Here is a 23,341-nt window from a genome sequence, read left to right as displayed (position 1 = left end):
ACAGAAAACAGCGGTTGTGTCCCCTCTAAATTACCCCAGGTTTTCAGCTAAAGGGGTCACCTCTGTCCCTGCTAAGTAACCTCAGGTTTTCTGTCCAAAATGCTGCCTCGGTCTGCTCTGAATTCCCAGCCTTTCTCTCACAAAGGCTCCTTTTTCCTCTCTAAGGTACCCCTGGATTCACCCCACAAAAACGGTGATTTTATTTCATCCAAATTACCTCAGCATTTTCAGGTGGAAAATGTCGCCTCTGCTTTTCCCTCAGGAACGTTCCTTCCGATCCCTGCACAGGGACTCGGGTTGGACCCCTAAACCTCCCGCGACTAGCTCAGGTTTTACCCCAGAATTGTCCCTTCCTGTCCCGCTCAAGGAACCTCGATTTTCCCCCCTGAATGTCCCTCACTAATTTCCTCGGGTTTACCTCAAAATGTTCATTTTACCCCTCCGTGAGAGGCGGGTGCCCCGGGAACCGGCGCGGCCGCTCCTTCCCCGCTCGGTGCCGCCGGCCCGGCCCATCCCCTGCCGGGCTCCCCCGGGCAGGCCCGTTTCCCGCTCCCCATTTCCCGTTCCCCATTCCCCGCTAATTGTTCTCCGTTAATTGTTCCCCTCTCCCCGGGCACGGCGCACGCGCAGGTCCCGTCGCTGCAGCCTCGCCCTTTGACCAGCAGGCGGCACCGCAGTCATTGAAGTCATTGCGCATGCGCTGCCCTTGGGCCGGGCCGGCCGCACCTACCACGTGACTGGGGCCGCGTGCTGGCTCACTGCGCATGCGCCCCAGCCCAGCACACTTCCGGTGCGTCAGGGCGAGCGCCCGTTGTTGTTTGATTTATACCTACGCAAGTCATATTTTCACTTTCGAGGCCTACAGATCCATATTTGGAATTTCTTAGACCCTAGAATCCTGTATATAAATATAGCAGGTTTGAGGTTTTAGTTTTAAAATTAATTTTTACATAAATTATTTGTTTACATATATATATATATATAAATGAGAAACTGTAAAGGCTTTAGCGTCTTACACACACACGCGCACGCACACTCTCCCTATGAATTTCCAGGCATTTTTGGACCATAACCTCTCCTTTTTAGGGGATCACATCTAACCCCCTTGATTTCCCCACTCTTCTTTGGGGTGTGAGAGGAAATTCTGAGGCAAAAAAAAAATCAGCTTTTGGGGTGAAAAGGGCATATTTTGGGCTGTGGGAGGAAATCTTGAGGTAAAAGGGGCAGATGTTGAGGTAAAAATGCAGGTTTGGGGATGAAAATGAAAATTTGGGAGGATGGGAAAACATTTCTAAGGCAAAAAAATCAGATTTTGGGGGTCTGGGGGCACATTTTTAGGTTAAAAAAAGCAGATTTGGGGAACGGGGGAGAAATTCTGAAGTAAAAAAATGCAGGTTTTGACATCTGGAGGCAGATTTGGGGGTAAAATGGCAGAATTGGGGTGAAAGGAGCAGACTGGGGAGTCTGGAGGGATATTTTGAGCTGGAAAAGGCAGATTTGGGGTGAAAATAGCAGATTTTGGGTCAAAGGGGGCAGCTATCAAGGTTGAAAGGGCAGATTTTGATGCCTGGAGGGAGATTTTGGGACTGAAATTGGCATATTGATGCAAAACGGGTCAGATATTGAGGTCAAAAAGGCAAAGCTGCCGTGAAAAGTAGATTTGGGATTAAAAGGGGCTGATTTGGTGTAAAAATGGCAGATTTGAGGTGAAAAGGGCAGATTTTTGCATCTAGATTCAGACTGGGGATTTAAAAGGCTGATTTTGACATCTGGAGGGAGACGCTGTGGTGAAAATTGCAGGTTTTGGGGTGAAAGAGGCCAATTTGGAGGTGAAGGCTGCAGTTTTGGGGTGAAAAGTTCTGCATTTGAGGGCTCATCACCCCTGGGGGAGGAGGGAGGAGCCCCCTCCCTGCCAGTGGCTCAGCTGGTGAGAGCCTGGTGCTGGTAACGCCGAGGCTGTGCCTTCCATCCCCCAAGGGCCATGGGCCTTGTAGGTGCCTTCCACCCCACCAGCGCTCTCCCAGTGACATCAGGGTGTCCCAAATCCATCAGCACCCCCTGGGCTCCAGCCTCCCCCCACACCTTTTTGCTCTCCCCAAAGAAGGCACAGAACGAGCCACACTGCCCTGGACAGCAGCACATCGCTTTAATAATGCTCTTGGCATATATATATATATATATATCTCTATCATCCCCCCAAAAAGGGAGCTCTGCTGGAAAAATCAAACCCCGCAAGGGCTGAAGTCCCCCCAGCTCCTGTCCCGTGGCACAGGGGCCGCATGTCCCAGGCCGGTGCCTCACCTCCCTCACCCTGCTCCGTGTCCCAGGATGGGACCTCACCTCCCTCACCTCCCACACTCTGCTCCGTGTCCCAGGATGGGACCTCACCTCCCTCACCTCCCACACTCTGCCCCGTGTCCCAGGACGGTGCCTCACCTCCCTCACCTCCCTCACCCTGCCCCGTGTCCCAGGATGGGACCTCACCTCCCTCACCTCCCACACTCTGCTCCGTGTCCCAGGATGGGACCTCACCTCCCTCACCTCCCACACTCTGCCCCGTGTCCCCGACGGTGCCTCACCTCCCTCACCTCCAACTCTGCCCCGTGTCCCAGGATGGGACCTCACCTCCCTCACCTCCCACACTCTGCCCCATGTCCCAGGACGGTGCCTCACCTCCCTCACTCTGCTCCGTGTCCCAGGACGGTGCCTCACCTCCCTCACCTCCCACACTCTGCCCCGTGTCCCAGGACGGTGCCTCACCTCCCTCACCTCCCACACTCTGCTCCGTGTCCCAGGATGGTGCCTCACCTCCCGCTCCGCTCCCTTCCTGCGCTCCAGCAGTGCCAGGAGATGTCTCCTCCCTTCCCCGGGGCGCTGCTGCAGGGACATTACCCCATGGGGCTGCAGGACAGGCTGCACCAGGATGGCAATCTGGGCTCCCAGACCCACCCAACAGCTCCGGCCCTCGTGCCACTGCTGCTCCTCCCACTCGGCCAGTGGGGCTGAAAGTCAAGAGTGAAAATTTGAAGATTAACATGAAAAACAATCCTACGGTTCTCCTGCCGCCTCCCACTGCTGTGGCCACAGGCAGAGCAGCTCCAACACATACAAACACACATTGCACACCAATAAACAAGGACCAAAACTCCCCAAGAACCACGAGCACAGGACCAGAGACACCAGCAGGCCCCACAGCTGGGGCCCAGCAGGAACAGGGGGCCATCACCTCTTCCCCGCAGTGCAGCACCTCCTGCCCTGGGCACCCTCACAGCCCCTCGCCCCTGCAAAGGGAGGCAAAGGCAACAGGGAGTGTTTGTCCATCCCTGCAGCAAGTCTGCTCCATCCCTTGGGGCCCCGACCTGCCCTGCCCCGGGACACCTCGGCAGTCACTCCTGGAGTCCAGCAGGGAACTGCTGGTCGGTCAGCCCCTGGGGCCACGGGCTGCTGGGCAGAGTTGGAGCCCATCAAAAATGCAGAGCGGGGCACAGGATGAGAGAAGTGAAAAGTGAGGGCCAGCTGGACCATGAGAAAACACAAGGCAGCAAATGGGACAGCAAGAGAAGAGAAGAGAAGACAGGGACAAGAGGGGAGAAAAAAAGGGGGCAGGACAGAGATAAAGCACCATAGAATCATTTACATTACACAAGAACTTTGAGATCATCAAATTCCAACCATTAACCCAGCACTGCCAAGTCCACCACTAAACCATGGCACTTGAAGGCAGCACCACCTGCCTTTTGGGGGATCGAACCCCATGACAGGCAGGGATACCCATCACCAGAATGGGGTGGGAGCACAGGGAGACAGGAGGAGAGGCAGAAAGAGGGAGTGGGAGCAGGACAGAGAAAGAAAAAGGACAGGGTGCAGGATGGAGATGAAGAACAAAACTGGGATGGGCAGCACAACAGAAAGGGATTAAAAAAGAAAAGGGGCAGGGAACAGGACAGAAGGACAGCAGTGAGATACAATGAGGACAGAGCAACAGAGTGAAAAAGAAAGAGGGAACATGAGAGAGGCATGGAGAAGGACAGATAAAAAGACAGCAACAGGGAAAGAGGATCAGGGAGCAGGACACTGGGTCAGAATGAGAAAAAGAGGGGCAGGACAGACATAGGAGAAGGAGAAGAAGAAGGAAGGAAAGATAAAGATGCAGACAGGCAGTGACATATGGAGAGTAAAAGTAGGACAGGGAACAGGGAAAGGGATTGAGCAATATTTATTAAATGAATATTGAATGTTTATTTATTAAAAGAGAAAAACAAAAACAAACTAGAGCAAAGTAGTGACAGGGAATGGGATGGGGAGCAGACAGGACAAGAAAATGACACAAAAGACACAAAGAGAGAAAAAAAGGGACGGAAAGTTGGATATAAGGATGAAAGAAAAACAGGAACAAAATGCAGTATTTATTACAGAGTGTGGCTGATGAACATGTAAATGACCCACCAGCTCAGACACAACCACGGCCTGGCACTCCTTAATTCAGCATCTGTTTCTTGGCAGGGCCATAACCCCCCTGACAAAGCTAAATGGGTTGTGTGCACAGGGTGTCGTGCTGCTCAGCCCTGATCCCAGCCTGTGCTCTCAGTTAATGCTCTGATCTCAAACTTTTCTCAGGGAAATTTCACCTTTGTCCATGCTCTTCCCCCCCCATTGTCTCAGTGTGCTCTGAATGAACTGTGATCAGAGACAAACTCAACTATAACCTTTTCCTTGCTTTTCAGTCATTCCTAACATCAAACACCTCACACTGGAGAAGACTGAATAGCTTATTTTTACCAGTCCAAATTTCTGCAGGTTTTTGTATCATCTGTTTCCTGGCGTTATGAGAAGTGTTTTTGGAAACCACAATGAATAAAATGTTCTAATTTTCAGAAGACAGAACTGCACGAGAACGGACAGCAAAATTGTCTCGAGGCAGTTTAGGCACACATTTCCCTTTTTGCACTCTGAGCTTTCTTTTGCTTCATGCCTGAAATTCTGAGTTTCTTAATACTCTGCCCCAGTCCTTCCCTCTCCTCAGTGTCAGAGTCTTATGAAAATAGTGGAACTTTCTTGAGCACTGAACATCAGCCTTCACTGTCACAAAAAGTGGTTCAGCAGCCAAGCCCTGCCTGTTGCTTCCACTGACTGTTCAGGCCAAGCAAGGTCCTTCCTCTGCAAAGAGTTTACACTGGGTCAAGCAGCACAAAAAGCAGCAGCATCGGAGTCACTTATACACAAAACTTTACAGCATGAACCATTTAAAAAAAAAAAGCTCCCCCCAAAAACCACAGCACACAACATCCCAAATTATAGTTCAGCATTGCAATGTATTATTATGTGCAACACTCAACATGTACAAAATGAAATACAGACACGTGCCAGGGGTCTCAGATACAAGGCAAACGGACCAGTCCTACAGATCTCTGTATGTACAACACACGTGCTGCCCATGGCACCTGGGTGGTCTCTGCCTTATGTTCCACTGCTACAGCAGATTTGGGGAGCACCCCGTGTCCCCCTAAGACAGCAGCCCTGACTGACTTAGGGGGGTGCAGAGCATCACCCATGACATGGGCTGTCTGGGACAAACCCACAGGAACACGTGCTTGAAACACCAACCTGCTGCCTACACACGCAGGACTGACCCTCGGGCCTCGCTCACCGCATGATGCAGTGTCAGGGAACGCTGACACGTGTTCTCCAGGTGACAGGAACGCTGACACGTGTTCTCCAGGTGACACAGCGTCACCAAACACTGACACGTGTTCTCCAGGCCAACATATGCTTGGATGCTGGCAACCAACTGTACAAAATAGTGTTCTCCTTCACACTGCTGACATATTTAATGCTCTGCTAACACAAATAGTACCTGGGAGAGGTGCTGTCACATCCCTCTGCAGACCTACACTGCTGCTTCCGTTGAAGTTCCCGACCAACCTCCTTCACCGTTTTCTGCAAGGAGCCTGAACCAGCAGACTAACAGATTTTAATGCTAAATTAGGTTCTCTACATTCTTTCTCTTCCCCTCCTCTACAACGTTTTCTTTCAATTTTCTCTTCCAGCCCCCTAGTTCTGTCTAAAACGATGCCTATAAACAATAATACAGATACCAATACATCAAGTTCAGGTAAAGGCACTGGAATCAGCAGTGCCGATGTTACAATCTTCTTACACATAACACAAGTTACATAAGAGCTCTCCTGAACAGGGAAAGAAGAGAGAACACATATACTTTTAATGCAATACTCTAAAACCAGCAAGAGATTTATTCTTGTATATTAAATGTTAAAATCACATGCATAATTATAGAATACTTTATAGTTAAAAAAATATTTAAAAAACCAACCCTGACAGTTTACCTGCAACTGCTATAAAATTTCTATGATATATATATATGTATAATATATATATATATATAAACATGATGATTTTCTGTAATCAAAAAAATTAGAAAAGGATGCAATCATCCAGGTAATTATGAGTTAACTGATGCCCTGCATCGGACAGTCTTGTCAAACTCCTGCTGGCAAAACTGAGCTCATACCAGCCAGTTTACTGAAATACTTGTCTAGCATGCAGATTTAAATCGAAATGACATTTGGCTAAACAATGAGTGTAAGAAAATAGATTTTTGCACACTACAGCAAAGATCTGTGAAGGGCCACAGTGTCATATGCTGCAAAAGAGCCTGTGGTACAAGAAATGTAGCCTCATGGGCTATTCCCTCAAACATGCTGGTGGAATATTCTGCGTAACTGGCCATGTGCATGGTGTTGAGAACATGGGTTTTGTAAGCAATGCCAGAAATGCCAGCATGTGTTTTACTAGGCTTTATGGTTTAAGACACGTTTTAGCTCCTAAGGAAGGCAGCGACAAAGATGTTTGTAACAGTTACCAAGAAACAGAAATTCAAATGATGAGTGGCTGGTTTTAAGAAGGTGAGTCATTGCTGTTTTGAAAAATGGCCCCATATGGGTCACTGTTGATGCGCCTGTAGACAAAGTGAAAGACCTGGGGTTGTGGACGGCTGTGCAACTCCGCCTTAATTTTCTGAGGGTAGGTATCCTCTGTCAGTTGTTGCCAGGTGTCATCAACAAAAAGAAACAGGCTATATTCTTCTGGATTGTCCACTTTAAACTTTTCAGCACAAAGCTGACACACATCTTCAGTGGTGATATATGGTCTTACTAGTAAGGTCTTTCCCGTACACCCACTGGTCACTTCCTGGAATGCAACACGAAGGTAGTTCTGCAGAACAAGAAAACAGGCATCAGAAACTCAAAAAACCCTCATCCTTAACCGGTCCTGGGCTGGAGTCTAAGCCTGACATAACCAAGCTTCACGTGACAGCATCTGCTTCTTTTAAACAGGGCTCAGATGGATGCAGAAAGAAAATCTACTCTGCAACATTCCAGTCAATCCATATGATCTTGAGGCAAAAGCTGGACCTTTGTTCTCTGTAAAAACTGACACGTGCCCACAACTCTGATAAAATGGATACATTCTAAATATGCCCTGCCAGGAAATGCAGTTATACCCTTCAAAAAGCATTCAAAAAGTAAAATAAAGAGCAAGAAATGGGAGGGTGGGAGCCCCCAAAAGTTTTTGGACACATGAACACGGTGTCCAGCTGCCACATGTAACACTTTCCTGTTTGCTTGTTTGAAAAGAAAAATTAGCTGCAAGTAAAGACTAAAAGGCAGCAAAATTAAAGGAGGTAGAAAAAATTACAGTGAGAAAGAGCTGTTTATTGACTGAGCTGGTACCTATAGTTTGTATGCTGAATAAATTAAGCATGCTAAATCACAGTGGCAAAAATTTACATTTCACAGAAAAAAGCTAGGACTGACAAGAACGTTCATATGATTTAAGTTCCAAAGAGCACTCTTGTCTTAATGAAGACAGCATGCAGACTGAAACACTGAAGCTCTGCAACAGATTTTAAACAATTGGGACTGAATCTGACTGAATAGAACTAATCCATTTTTGTTACCTGGCGTGAAGAAATTATAGAAAAAAAATCAGCCCTAGATGAGGCAAAACACACTACACTTTTAATTTCTAATGTAGCTACCACAGAGAAGACCTGTTTTTAAATACAAGTGCCTTTAGATGGACAGGATTGCTTGAAGGAGAGGCTGAAGTTTGTAAAAATACCTGTAATTCATATGCATTAAAATTATTCACGCAGTATCAGAAAGCTGTATTTAATCATCATCAAAAAACATGACTTCTCCTTTTCCATCCTGTTGGGGAAGGAGGAAAGGTAGCCCTTCCAGGCCCCAAGATCTGATAAGGCTGTGAAACTACATCACAGAAATGTCATGATCACAGCCCGGTTCGATGTGGGAAAGATGAGCTGTGCTCCATTTCAGGACTGCAGGACTCAGAGGAGGAGAGAGAAAACTGGCATTCTGAGCAGACAGAAAAACGCCTGAATTTGAGCCAAGCATAGCCTGGAAGTACAGTGATCTACTGATTGGAGGCTCTTTTAAAGAGACAACAGACTGAGAGGCACTGGATGCACTCAGTGAGAGCTCCTCCCCTGCCCCTTCCTGCATCCAGCTGTGCACTGAGCTTGGATGAAGTTCCTTTGCAGAGAAAGAGAAGCTGAAACTGCACACAAGATGCTGCTGAAAGAATGTTCCGTAATTTTGTCATCCAGCAGAAATACAGGGTGTTGGATTTTCCTATGGGAAGTGCAGTGTTTTGCCAGAAAGAACAAAGACTCAAGCTGCTTGAATCTGACACCTAAGGACAGGTAAGCAGAACACAAGATGCATCCATCCCAGTAAGAGGGACTAGCTTTGTGCACTGGCCGTGGGTTGGACTTTCTGTTAGTCTGTTCTCCTCTTCCTAACTGTAAACAACTGAACACAAAAGAGTAAAGAAATCCTTTCTTCTCGATTCCAACATCCTCCTTGCTTCAGTCCACAAACTGCTGCATCTGAACAGCCAGTCAACAGCACATGAAAGATGCAGGCCTGGTTTTAAAAGATGAAGCAATCCCGACTGTTTTGTTACTCTTCAGTTGAAGGTACTGCCCTACTCTGAAAGAGCAGTACAAGATGCAGGGGAGGGGAAAAAGAAAACAAACAAACATAACGACATCAATATTACAGAACTCTACTGCTTGCTTAAACTTTAAAACTGTAGGCAAACTTTTCTCCCACCTGTCCTCTCTATTACCTGCTGTATGCCAGCACTGGCTACTGGGGAGCTGTGCTGATTTACACCACTGGACATCTGCATTGGATCTTTTTATCAGTAAAGCATACAAAGAAGCTGAATCTAAGATACAATTTGGTTTGTCCTTGCTCTGCATGACTTAGAAGGAAGAGTGAGAAAGCTTCATTATTTAGTGATTTCTTTACACCATCATAACCAAACTCTTTGATAAAGTGCAAAGACTTCAAAACTGAGGCAGATGTGCCAGGCATAATCTCAGCACTGCTTCACTCCACTTGTGGCCCTGAGCAAATTGCTATGAATCATATCTCTCAAATGGGAGTTTCCAACAAAACAATCATCCCAGTTTTTATTTCAGCCCTGAGTTCTACCTGGAAATCATCAACTGAAGGCACTGTCCTGTTAGTTGTCCTCCTCTTGTGCCATTGCCGCAGAGTGTCTCTGGCTTCTGAACTGAGGAGTTGGGCAGCTTGTTCCTCCTGGAAGTTCTTGATCAGTGAAAGTGCTCCATAGGCGCTGGTCAAGTAATAGCCTCCTGTGAAGGACAGCAAGGGAAGAACTTCTCAGAGTGGTCACAGTCACAAGTACAGGCACTTTCTTTAGTATACATAAATATACACACAGAGACACACACATATATAAAGTCCTTATACTCTGCTGCCAAAATAATGATACATAAAGGAAAACAGCTCACTGGCCTGCAAAGCACTGGCTGGTGTGTTCTCAGCTGCTAAGGGACGTGCAGTGGTTGCACGTGCTCCATATTATCAAGTGGTGCCTCTCTCTGTGTCCACTACTGCTCAGGACAGCTGGTTACTTAAATAACTCCTGTTACTCCTGAGTGTAAGTTGGAACTTACACTTAGAGTTCCAACTCAGTAGAGTTGGAATGCCAGTTTTCTTCTTAACAATTTTCAAACAGCGATTTGTTTTCTTACCAAGCTTCAGATGTGGATGAAATAAACATAGCTGTTTAAACAAAGTAAAAGACAATACCACTGTTCAGCATCTTAAAAGCAACCCCCCTTAATGGCAATAAAGAAACAACTGAGTGTGACATTTGTACTCTGGAATCATCCCAAAGAGTTGCCTTTGTTTTTAAAAGGAAGAGTGATCTGTCACCCTCTTAGAGTTCCTCATAATGTCCAACTAGTTCAGGAGATGACATGTACAGTGCTCCATGCACCTTTATTACATTAGTGGAGAACAAATTAAAGCCACAGCAGAGCTGTCAATGTACAAAAGAAGCTGCAGGTCACAAAGGAAAAGGAGTCTCAACAGGAGGTAACAGTTCTCAGTAACCAGGAGAGACAAAAGACATGCTGTCTTTCTTTTTTCGCAAGTAAACTATTTGAGTGGGAGTGTCCAACTAAGAGGCAGCACAGTCTATTCACAGAGGCATTCAAAGCTGCATTCTATGCCCACAGTATTATTTTCTATATATTTGACAGAATCCACTCTTAGCCTTTAGCTTTGCAGCAAGATTAATACATAAAGCACATGCAAGACCAGTGAGACAAGTTGGACAATATGTTACAGTTGAAATGCATGACCCCAAAGCACTAAACAGTTTTTACTGCACAGTATAATTCAGCTGGTGCCTAGGACAGGAGCAGCCAATGGAGAAGCTTCTTTTGCTGCAACAACGTGACTTCACAGTCCAGTAAATGTTTCTGCCTTTGAAGCAGGTTAATGATTCCCAGCTTCGCATTTCAAATATTTTCCATGCTAAGATTCCTGAACAATGCACTCGAGGATGCTCTGTACACAAAGCAAGGAACAGACTAGTGCCAAGCTGGAGGAATCGTGGCAGGAATTCCCTCAGGCATCCCGGCATGGAAGAGGATACAGCAATTTCAGCAAGCCAAGAGACAGCAGGAATAGGAAACATGCACACAGACCTAAACACACAGCTGAGCTTCGTCATGAGAACCTTGAAAATTCCTCATAAACCTGGGGGTTCTGGGGCCTACTGGGGCCTTGCAGAAGGTGTTAAAAACATCACCATGAAAACAGCAAGGAGGGAGATTTTCTTGCCTCTAGCAGACTTTAGCCATCATTCAACACTGCCTTGGGGAACGTGTTCCTGGGGCTCATAAAAATACTTTATGAGAGTCAAATATTGGGAAGAAGCAAAGATCATTAAAGAGGGGCAGTATTCTCAGAAGCACTTCCCCCAGAGGAGCAAGGAAGGCCCCCAGTTTCTACAAAGCACCTAACCCAAGTCCCAACATGTGCCTCACAGTTTAAGGGAACGCTGCTGCCCTACGAATACCCTCAGGATGTTTTCAGGCACAGAAGGATAACAACATTCAGCACCTGCCCAGTGCATGTTTTTGGTTGCTAAGTCACAATGGGTCGGCCACAATGGATGTGCTCCCACAGCAGGGGCCAGCAGCAGATTCCCAGCTCACTGGGCCTGTGTGCTCTGCAGGCTGCCCAGATTTGCTCCTGTGACAGGGGCCAGCAGCAGATTCCCAGCTCATGGGGCCTGTGCTCTGCCAGCTGCCTCTTCCCTGCCGCTGGAAATGGTGCCCAGACTGTCGTCACACTCCTCACATGGCCCGTGTTAGGGCTCCCTTTAAAAGGGTTTCCACTCAGATAAGGTTAACTGCAACTGCATTATGAGGAAGAATCCCCCTTCACTAGTCCTTCGCTCAGTTCTCATAAAAATAAATAGATTACCTTCTCCATGCAGCAGAGATGGATCCAGCAACTCCATCATGTATTCGATCTCAGTATCCAGCTCCAGCATATCACACTGGGCTAGCACATATGTCAGCACAGGCAAGAAGTCGTCAGCTCCATACAGCCTCCCTGGGTTGAAGGGAACACAGACAGTGAGAGATGAACCGCACCCTTTTACCAATTTCTGTGTTTGAAAGCAAAGCATTATTTTGTGCCTCTCTGACCAGTCTATCTGGATTGCTCCTGAGCCTCCTGTCACCAGTGTGCAGCAAGGAGAACATGATCTGACATTCCATGGACAGGAACCAACACCAGCTTCACCCTGTGCTTCTAACAAGCACAAATCTGATGATGCACACCTTGAGGCACGAAAGGGAAATTCAGAGACTGGGCTCACCTTGGCACCAGCTCAGCTGGTGAACTCACAAAGGCTGCCATGCCAGTCTGGCCTGACCTCCACCTGCACTTCTATCACTGCCTAAGAGATGAGGAACAGGCATTTTCTTTATACATCCAGGGATTACATCTACTTTCTGGAAGGATCCAGACACAAATACCAGTTTCTGAGTCTGAATCCCACAGCAGAGAAGCCTGAATATAAAAGTGTATTAAATTTGACATGGAAACTCAACTCATTTTCTTGACAAGAGAATAGTTACAAACATCAATGAGCAAGGCCTCCTGTACCTGAAGGGAGCCTGCAAGAGATATGGAGAGAGACTATTTATAAGGGCCTGGAGGGACAGGACAAGGGGGAATGGCTTCAAACTGAAAGAGAGTAGGTTTAGATTAGATATTAGGAAGAAATTCTAATTTCTTCTGTGCTCTGGCACAGGTTGCCCAGATAACACAGCATGGAGAAGGGAGTTTACAGAACTTCAGGCCTACACTCCTATATCCATTTTTAAAATGCAGGATTTTGCACAGAAATAATAAGCTGGGCAGGAGCTCAGTCCTAAATCTCGCAGAAGTACCTGGGGGGCTTTAACGGCCATGAGCTTTCACCATCAAATCTCAAAAGAAAGTGGGTGTCTTGACAAGCACCAAAACCAGCTGCACATTCGATGCTCCCTTAGGAAGAAAACTGCCAGCCACCTGCAGCAGCTCATACTCAGGGCAAAAAATCTCCCACTGCCACAGCGTTGCTTCAGCAGAGCTCAGGACCCATCACAGCAGTGTATGAGACGATGTCAGAGTCGCTCCTATAAATTCAGACTACTCAGCACAGCATTTTAATTGTGCCACTGACTGCTCAGCAGGTCTTAACTTGTTTGTAGTCTCATTTCTGTACTTAGGTTTCAAAGGCGTTTTTGGATTCTTGCTACAGTACAGAAATAGACGCTTTCTTTTCCAAAAGCATGACAGAAAGTGTCCAAATGAGAACACTCAAAGGCACAGCAAGCCAAAAATACTGGGTTAGAGCCTGCTTTTCTCCACCCATTAACACAGAACCCTGTAGTTGTCATGCTGCATACACGCTATTGAATTACTATAGCTAAATATAGGGTGTTACCTCTATTATTAATGTGCAGAAAAATACTAATTTAGAATGAGTGTCAAATTCAAGGCTCACAAGACAGCCTTTCTGACAGCCAACTTCAAAGCCTACAGTCAAGCAAAGCTGCTCTTTTTCAGCTGCCTCTCACACTGAGTTTGTAAGATGTGCTACCAGATGCACCAGAGATAGCAGGGATGAGGCAGAGAGGAAGAACCCCTCTCAAAAGGACAAGGAGATGCTACAAGAGCTCCAGGAGGAGACCTATCTGCAGAATCAGGTGGCCTGATTCCCCTAAAAGACAACGCCAGGAACGGAGTATCTGAACCTGAACTATAAGAAGCACCATACCTGAGTTATTCTCCATAACAGTGTAAATCAATTTGCAAACTCTCAGCAGCAGCATGACTTTCTTTTCAGGGGAATACATCTTCTGCATAGTCATGAACTTGACTTTAATCTTTTCAACGTCCACGAAGTCTGGGGTGGGAACAAACACGCCCAGTTCCTGAGGGTTCCTTTGCCGCACCAGCTGCAGGTTTTCCTTGAGTTGTTTCCAGGAACCATCCGTGGTATGAAACTCTTTCAACATTGCTTCAATGTGACCCTTCAACGGCTTCAGAATGCACTTATGCATGGCCTTCTCCAGGACAACATCTGCAACGGGAAAACACAAGTCCAGCTGACTTCCTCCTCTAAAGCAGAGCCAGTATTAATACAACCATTCCCTAAAGAGAGACTGTAGAGCAAAACCTACTGGCTGAGGCCTATTTATTACACAAGCTGAGTTTCCAGATGTTTGTTAACAAGAAAACAAGAGGCAGAGCAGAATCTGTGTTCCATTGTCATTTATGGCAGTTGGTAAATACAGAAAAAACACCCACAAAGATGAACTACAGACAGTAAAAAAAAAGTAAGCTGTGGCTCTACTTAAGTTTTTCTTTTGTTGGTCAGAAGTCTCCATGTTTTATTTTACTTCCAGCTTAGCCTTTAACTCCCAAATTTAAACTAAAACACAGCCAACATCATAAAATCATAATTTTTGCCTGCTTTGGCATTAAAGCCCATCCTTTTTGCATAGTTTCCATTGGAAATTATAACTCAACCAAGGTTCCCTAAAACTTGGCTAAACTTGTCAAGATCTTTACGAAGCTGGACAGATTATGGGCTTTAAACCATAAATGAAAACCAAGCTGTGTTTGTCCAGCTTCAGATTTCATCACACAAGCTCACATCCAGCTTTGTCATCAAGTTGGAAGTTCTTTGTTTGGCAGTAGCGTGCACATGGCACTGTAACCACAAACTTACAGGCTTCTTTTAATTCTTGTTCTACTCAAGTGTTTCTTTAACCCTCGTTCTCCATTTTCAAAGTACAAACTACACCAACAGAGAAAGCTCTTTACTAAACATTTTCTCTGCAAACCTTTATTTCGTAAGGGAATTTCTTTTCCCAGCATCCTGACAGCAACAGCATCGGCGCCCTTATGGCAGCATAGCTTACATTGGTTATTAGATTCCATCAGTTATTTGGACCAGAGTGCAGAACATGCAGCTCTCAGGACCAGAGTCTGGAGCAGGCAGGGGAGCACCAGCACTGAGAGCAGAAAGGGCAGAGACTGTGTCACTGCCAGATCACGTTTTTACAACCCAGCAGTGGACATTCCTGCTAGTAATGGTGACCCAGGAAAGTTTCATTAAACCTCGTGCCCTTCCCAGGTTCTTTGTCTGTACTTCTGTCTTTTTCTTAGACTACAGCCTCTTTCTTTTCTCTCTGCCCCTCCCTTTATTTAAAATCACATACTCTTTCTAAGGCTTGGGATTTACACATACCCACGCCCTCCAGACAAGCGTTACCTACTTTTGTTTTCTTGCTTTTGTTTATGATTTTATTTATCTTATCCTTGTGTCCAGCCCTTTTTTTCTTTTGGGTCTTCTCTTTCCCACACAAACACACTCTGCAAACACTCCTCCTCTTATGGTGCCTTGGCTTCATATGCAGGGTTTATTCTGTGTTTGTCTGCTATGCAATTCCCAAACTTGCAACTCTGCTGGGAGCTCCCCTCTCCCCTACCCCAATTCTGCTGGGGCTTCTGTAGCTTGTCTTGCTGCCTTCTGCTTTAGAGACCCTAATGGAGGGGCAAAGCTGTGTCTGCTTCATTCCAGGACATTATAAACACACCTGGGCTCTCCTTCACAACAGAGACTGTCAAACTGCTGGAGGTGAGAAAGAGTGGACGTGAAGAGCAGCATTTGCTGATTTTCTAGGTTTCCCTACAGCCACCTGTAAAGGCATTATCAGTCTGACACATGTTCTTGGTGGCCTGTCACACAGCCTGAAGGGTGGATCCAGCTTCCCCCCAGACCAGAGTCACCAATTATACATTAGCAAGTGGCAACACTTCAAACGACTGATCCTTATCTACTGTACTCGGGAGAGCCCCACAATCACCTCGACAGAACACAGCCAGGGAAGCTTCACCCTTGCACACAGGGACAGAAGCTGCCTCTCCCTGCCATCCCAGCAATCCTCAGGGCTCATGAGGCAGAAACAATTTTCCACCAAGAAAAACACACAAGCCCCACCCACGGGTGTGCTGGCCAGCTTAAGTTCTAGGGTGGACACACAGTTCCTTGCCAGCTTCACTGATCATTTGACAATTCAGCTTGCTTTATTTCTACTGCCTGAGTTCTTAAATAGGAAAGACACCACCTGCTTTGCCTGTAAGGGGAACACCTCTGCAGTTTGCATTCCAACCACCCCGTCTTGTTTATTAAAGCAGTTGGTGCTCCTAAGCATCATGCAAAGTGAGAGAACTCTATCCCTGAGGAATGGGAACTCCCACAGGTTTCCACTGAAGTTCTACACGTGAATAGTGAGCATCAGCCATCCTCCAGCTCAGTAAGGTGGGGTTATCACCACATCTGGTCGCAGGAGGCTCAGTACATTCTAACGAGTTCAGCACGGCTCCTCAGAGCCCACAGTCTGATCCCGAGGGAGCACCTCGCCTGGAAAACTCCCTTTGTTTGGTGCCTGATCCTCTCTGGGGGCCAGCCTGCAGCTGGTTTGGCTGCTGCCTGCAGCTGGTTTGGCTGCTGCCTGCAGCTGGTTTGGCTGCTGCCTGCAGCTGGTTTGGCTGCTGCCTGCAGGGACAGTGGGGAGGGAGCTGCAGCAGCAGTGCCTGCCCAGAGGCTACAGAACTGCATTCTGCTGGGAGACAAAATTCCTGCCCAGAGCCCCGGCCCCTGGCTGGGACCAGGCTTCTTATTTGCAGGTGAGAAGGGGGAGGCTCAGCTCTCCTGCCCTCAACCCTGCCAAAGGTTGTGCCACTCCAACAGATGAACCATACAGATTTTTACAGCTCGGCAAGGTAGGAGGAGATGTTCTTTCATATGCACAATTTGTCACAGGCTCCAAAAGCAGCGCCTGGTTTGGCTTTGAAATTTACTCAGTCACATTACGCAATGTCTCTGGAAACTTCAATCGATTCGAAGCAGCACAGAGGAAGGGAGCACATAAGCACAAAGCTCCACATAACAAAACAAAGGACAAACCACAACAAAGAAGAATCTAGCAAACCAAACACAAAAAAAACCCCCAAAACAACACACAAAGTTTTCTTCTCCCTTACGAATTCTTAGCGCAGACATAAGTACCACTGAGTTCTGGCCTCAAATGGAAAACTGGCAAAATCTAGCAAGCAGCAGGATTGGTAAGGACTGGATGGGTTTTTTAATGGTCAACAATAATACCCATACGTCTCCTAATTCATACAAAAGCTGTAAAAAATGTTATGTTATTCTTAAAGCCTGGAAGGACAGCATTTCTTGTGATCTGGGTCTTAGAACAATGTTCAGTGTCACAGGCACCTATAAGCATGTTTGGGGTCAGATCATCCAACTATCTACCCTTTCTTCTGAGCTGCTGTTTCTGGCCCCTTTCAGAGAAAGGTGTTTCTGGTTATGACCCCACAAACCAATTCCCAGCCAGCAGCAGTTTTCACTGTGTAACTTCAAATGGCCACAAACAAGTATATGAGGGTCTGTCTCCCAGCAAATTAGCATCTAAGTTGTGAATTAAGGACTGATTCTTTACCTTAGCATCTCTGTATATTTCTCAGATCCAAACTGGCAACAAAAATTCCTGTTCACTTCAGCTATATGTTTTCAAATTTCCTGCCAGGATGCTTAGCACTCCAAAACCAAAACAGGCACTCTTCAGATTTATTTTTTTTTTTACTGATATAATTTGAGCTGAACACTGTGTATCGTTCCTGAAGTGATACTTATAATTAGCCTCTACCCTCAAAATGGGAACTGGAAGTGCTTTGATAAATGAATTGTAAAGGCCAGCCAGCTAGTTTCGTTGTGACTTGTGGAAACACATCTGTATCCTGTGCTGACACGCTATTTTTGTTTTGCTGCAAACCACACAAGTCTGCATCTAGACAGGACAACATGTTAGTCATCGCCAGTGTCCTTACACAGCCTCTTTACAACCCTCACTTCCTCAAACTGCCTCAAAGGCACACTCTCACCTTTTCCAGGCCCCCAGTTTACCTGTTACCAGCTGTTGTTGGTCCGCTGAGATTACCTGTCAGACTCCAGTCTCTGTTTCACACACAGGCCCGTTTATCACCCTTGATGGCCAAACCAGTCCTCAGGAAAAGCAGGGGTCAGTAAGAGACTGAGCAAGCCTGAGGAGCACCACAGAAAGGCCCAGTCCTGCACAGTAACATTGTCTGGGAGCTGAAAGCAGGAGGTTGCTTTGGAAAACCACGCCATGTACGTGCAAGACACCCAAATACAGTGCATTTGCTTTGTTCTGGATTTTCCTGATACCTATTAAGTTCACAGCCTGGCACGATTGACACGGATCTATTTTAGGATAGCTCGTGTCAGGATGGCCAAGTATCCATTTCTTGGTGGTGCCTGCAGTGTCACGTGCCTAGTCCATGGTGCAGATAAGGGCATCTCCTTTGAAGGAGCAAGACTTGAAAGTAAGACCTCACACAACCCACATTCCTTTATCATCTGCACAACTCTGAAAAGAGGTAGGACTGAGGTGGGTGACGTATGGGCAGCGGTGGCAGAAACTGAGCAATTAGGTACAAAAGGTAAGCCTGCCCTCGTTTTACCTACCTAAAGCACACCAAACAATCACACAGCTATCTGTGCTAGGCTTGTTTTGCTTTAAACAGCTGTGGGTTAACTAAAAATCATGCTATAGCTGTGTGGTAAATACTCCTCTGAAAGTAGTAGTAAAAAAAAGGAGCAAGGAATAAGTCACAAAGCAAATCAAAGGGATGGTTGGAAAAGGGAGAACCTAGTCCTCTGTCTCTGCTCAGTGCCTTTAGCACTGTTTCTTACTTTCCCAATCCTGCCACTCCTGTGGTGACAGGAGGAGCACTGAGGGACACGCTGCTCAACCTCACCTCAAGATGAAAAGATGCCAGGATGAACGACAGGATAGGGGGATGGGACACCAAAACAAGCGTACAAGCACCTCAAAAGTAACACAGTGCTAAAAATCAGCCAATGTGAGTTTTTCAAGGAGAAATAGTGACCTACCATTCTAACTCCTTTAAGAGGATAGTTGGATTAGTGAAGAAGAGGGGAGCTGGGGGTGGGCTACAGCTTAGCCTTTTTAAGACCCACAGCCCTATTCCATGCACCTTCCAAATAAACAAACAAGGGAAATGTTGTCCTGCTGTAACAGCCGTAAGGTGGGTGCATGAACAGGTGCATAAAACAGTGCACTGAGAACTCCATTATCAATGGCTGATTGTCAAATGACAGATATTTGAAAAGAGGTACCCTGGGGGTCAGTCCTCAGCTTTAGTGTGCTTAGTACTTCCAGCTCTGTCTGCCTGTGACTCCTCCACACAGACCCCAGCCCCTGTGACACAGCATGGCCTGCCAGTAAGGGGCCAACACCTTCTCTCCAACCTTATTTGAACATTCAGCATTTAAGTATCTGGTACGTATTAGAAATACCATAACAAGCAACAGACTGTATTGTTTAGGCACATTTCCACACGATCAGTTAATACCTTATTGCCAAATGATTTAAACCAGTCATTTCTTAGGCCAGGCCCACATTCAGGCATTGAGACTGAAGCTGTTCAGATGTTAGATCCCACCTGGCAAAGTGACAACAGTCAACCTGACTCCTTTCTGCTCAAAGCTAGGAAAAGAGGAAAGACAAACAAAAACTCCCAAACATATGCTGATGAAGCAGCTGTGGACTATCAGGGCCTCCTCTGACCACTCCAGGTCTTTATTCTGCAGATACAACTCGAGGTGTGGATGTCTTTTAAAAAAACACAAATCGCATTCATCTTTAAACAATAAAGAGCCATGTGCCCCACTCTTGATTCTGTTCCAACACTGGGAATCCCATTGCTTCAGGAAGGGTTAACAGCCTACAGTGCTAAGATTAGGAGGCATCTGTCAGGACTCATTAGAAACCCTGATGCATATTCTCCCAATGATTTTGCAGAAGTTTAACAATGTGATGTGACCCCTGTCTGGGAAACTTCAAAGATTTCCCACAGAAGTCTTTCGCTTGCAGGAGTCCACGATGCCATTCTACAAGGAAAGCTACACGATCACAAAGACCACTACAGAAATATGGGAGGAAGTCCCAAATACCAAGGGCTTCACTAAACCTACTGGAATTCAGGAGACAAGAGGGGGTTAAGGTAAAGCCTGGCTGACTTAGAAAGGAGGAGTATTATCCCAGGAGCACACATCCAGCGCTGGGCTGACACACTGAGAGGAAAAACCTGCACCACCAAAGTGTGGGCTGACAGGAGAGGATAAACAACGACTCACAAAGTTAAAATTTGGGCTGCAATTCCATACTGAAATAGTCAAGCAAAGCTGTGGAGAACAGGCAGGGCTACTTCATAAAAAGCTCTCTGCAGGGATGACTAAATTTTGCTGTCACATAGTTATCTGCTTACATCAGCAACATCTGATGCTCCTGATCCACTGCAGTTGTTTGCAGGCTTGAACCATGGGCAGCGGATGATTCAAAGGCAAGTTCTTCCTCTGTTTCAACTATCCCACTTTATAAATTAATTGTGTTTAATCATGTGATCAAAGCCAGACTTTCTGTCGCTGAAAAAACCAGTGTAGTTCAGTTACTATATTTCACAGCTTATGCTATTCCAAAGCACTGAAACGTTTAAAAGCAGATAACATGTTTCCAGTCTTGGGAGACCCACAGTCTGATTAAACCACACCCTTGAAATTAAAAGTACACAACAAACTAAACTTTTGCAGAATTACACACAAACTGGATCTGTATTACTTTGTCAAATATCCAGTGCTCTACAGAAATGCAGGTGAAAATGTGCACCCCCTGCTCAACTCGGTGCTTTTTCTTCATGTAACACCCAGGTAACAGTCTCTGTTATTAGAGTGAGAACATGACGTGTCTCTGAGTCTCCATTTCAAGGACATTCTTCACGTTTTTGTACTTGCTTTAGCAGTCCTTGTGACTTCTGCTTGACTTTGTGTAAATGAAATCGAGGTTACACAAGAATACTTCCTCTTGGTCAAGGACAGACAGAATGTCAACATAAAATTACCCTCTAGTCCCAGAGAAAAAAGCATCTGCCAATTTTGCACTGGGCCAACTGTTGGGACACTGGGGTATGGAGAAAAACAAGCAAATCAGGACTGAAGTGAGCTCACAAGGAAAGTATTCTGCCCTGAGGGATGTTTACCTCCTAAATGTGGCTTACAGGCTCTTTTACAAATACTGCTCAGACTCTGCAAGAGAGAGGCAGTGAGATTTTATGCAACAACAATTTCACTTTTGTGGATATGCAAGTCCCTCTGTGTTGTTAAAACATATATTCAAGCATATAGTTCATCTGCAAGCATTTACAAACGTACATAGAACAGAAAAGTTAGAGATTAGCAGCTCCTTTTCTGTCTTGCACACATTTGTTTGCTTTTTAAAACTCATATATCTTTTTATCTAGTTTCAAGTGTAGGGACAGTGCAGCTTTGCCAGGAGTGATTAGGAATGTTTCAAAGAATGAGATTTATTTTAAAAGTAAGTTGTCATGAAAGTCTCTCTGCTCTTAGATGTCACTGGTTTTGAATAAATTCTAGTTCTACAGCTAAAATCTACATAGTTAAAATCAGGACTTTTGGACCAAGCACTAAGAACTGTTTCAGCCCAATTTAGGGAAAAATACATGTGTGCCAGCAAATAAAGGATTCTGTGTTGTTAACAGTATAGCAGCTAAAGCAGTAACAATCACAGGCAAAAAGCCCAGGCTGCACCTATTTTAAGGAAAAGTTTTTATGAACAACTCGGTAGCATAGTTCTTTCAAGCTGACAGGGTGATGTGGGGTTTTAAGACCCAAATACTCAGTGGCTCAGACTCTACTGGCAAAGTCAGCCACACTTTTCTGAACTGGACAAAGACTAGTACTGTAAACACAGATTGCACATTTTCACCTTCCCACAAAACACAGGACAGTGTTTCTTACCTATTTGGTCCTCGGGAATCAGTGATTCGATTGGGGGATCGAGTTCGGAGCTTTGGGACAGGTAGTTCTTGACTTGGGTCATGAACTGACGAATTGTTTGCAGCATATCAGTGCTGGAAACATGGCACTCCTTGTTTTCTTGAAGAAAGCTGACATAGTCCTGTACTAAGCATCCAAAATAAGTGCGTTTGTCCCGGGACATCTCTGCAATTTTCTTAATCATCCTCTTTTCGGGGGTCATGAAGGAACTGAAAACTCCACTGACTTTCCGCAGCTGAGATTTCACAATCTTGGGGAGAACAAAGGAACTGCTTCTTTTCTTCTTGGGCTTCAAAGGGGGTGCCATGCTCTCCTGGTCACTCTCCCCCTCGAAATCCTCCAGGCTGCTGTTGGTGTCCCCCTCGTAGCCGAAGAGCGGCATGCTCCGATCGAAGTCCAGCGAGTCGGACGAGGAGGTGGAAATGCTCATGTCGCTCAGTCTCTGCCTGCCTCCATTCCACGGGATGTGTGACTCAGAGGTGGTAGCCGCCGTCTTTTTGGGAGCTGCTGGAGCGGGCTCGGGCGGGGTTTCACCTGGAAGCCCGGCTGCTGCTCCGGGCCCACGCGCCGAGCCGGGCTGAGCGGCCGCCGCCGCCTTCGGGCCCCCTTCTGCCTCGGAGCAAACAGCCTGCTTCTTCAGCCGAGGAGGCGGAATCGGGGCTGGCTTGCTCTGCAACGAATCCGAGCCTCTCTCTTTCTTATGGTTCGCTGTTTCTGGCATGCTCGCCTGCTTTATAGTCCTGGAGAGCTGCGGGCTCCTGAGGGTGCTATTAATAGCAGGAGGTGGCGGCCGGGGCGGGGGGGAGCGAGGCCTCGCCGTGCCATTCACGTCTGGAGTTCTCGGGCTCTGCCTTTTCAGACTTCCACTGACATCCTGGCTGTGCACTTTTAAGAAGAGGGGATTAATGAAGCACAGCGCTCCGTTGGTCTGGCTGCACTCCAGCTCCGAGGGCGTTCTGGTTCGTATAGAATGCACTCCATTTATAAGGCAGAGCTGACGCGAGTCCTTACGAGCACTGTCCAAAGGCACAGGCCTACAGGGAGGTGAAGGATCCAGGGGGTTGCTGTTAGCCAGGGAGCTCCAAAAGTCTGAAAATCATCATTGCATTAACGTAAGAACGCAAACCAGCATGCAGATGCTCTGAGAACATTCAGCTCAACAATACCAGTTTAAAGTATTAAGAAATTTAGGTGAGCTTTTATTAATTCAAGGGGGGGGGGGAAATTCCAAGTGAGCCTCTTAAAGCACCACCAGACACAACTGCATGCTACACTCCTGGGACTGCTCTTACTCTTTTATAAATACCATGACCAATGCATAGCTTCCACTGAACTAAGCTTAAAATTAAACTGAGAATCAAAGACAGGAATGGAGACTGTAAAAGAGTACTTCTTACCAGCTTGAGACCAAAATGAACATAAACTACTTACTAGC

At 46.4% G+C, this 23,341-nt stretch overlaps 1 protein-coding gene across 3 annotated transcripts in view; it reads right to left on the bottom strand.

Moving 5' to 3' along the window:
• Positions 1–5,292: 5,292 nt before the first annotated feature.
• The window catches only part of RIN2 (Ras and Rab interactor 2), a 57,986-nt gene continuing 39,937 nt past the window's right edge, over positions 5,293–23,341 (bottom strand). For all 3 annotated transcript variants that reach the window (XM_039385792.1, XM_027724192.2, XM_039385793.1), the window contains 5 exons: positions 21,868–22,995; positions 13,708–14,013; positions 11,859–11,990; positions 9,546–9,709; positions 5,293–7,233 (listed from right to left, as the gene is read on the bottom strand). In XM_039385792.1, coding sequence (XP_039241726.1) covers positions 6,916–7,233; positions 9,546–9,709; positions 11,859–11,990; positions 13,708–14,013; positions 21,868–22,995 — 2,048 coding nt within the window. In that variant the 3' untranslated portion in view covers positions 5,293–6,915. The remainder of the gene's footprint in view (positions 7,234–9,545; positions 9,710–11,858; positions 11,991–13,707; positions 14,014–21,867; positions 22,996–23,341) is intronic.

This window comes from Pipra filicauda, unplaced genomic scaffold (genome assembly GCF_003945595.2).
Source record: "Pipra filicauda isolate LSUMZ 115617 unplaced genomic scaffold, ASM394559v2 scaffold435_size564288_pilon, whole genome shotgun sequence".
NCBI lineage: Eukaryota > Metazoa > Chordata > Aves > Passeriformes > Pipridae > Pipra > Pipra filicauda.
This window is presented reverse-complemented; position numbering and strand designations above follow the sequence as displayed.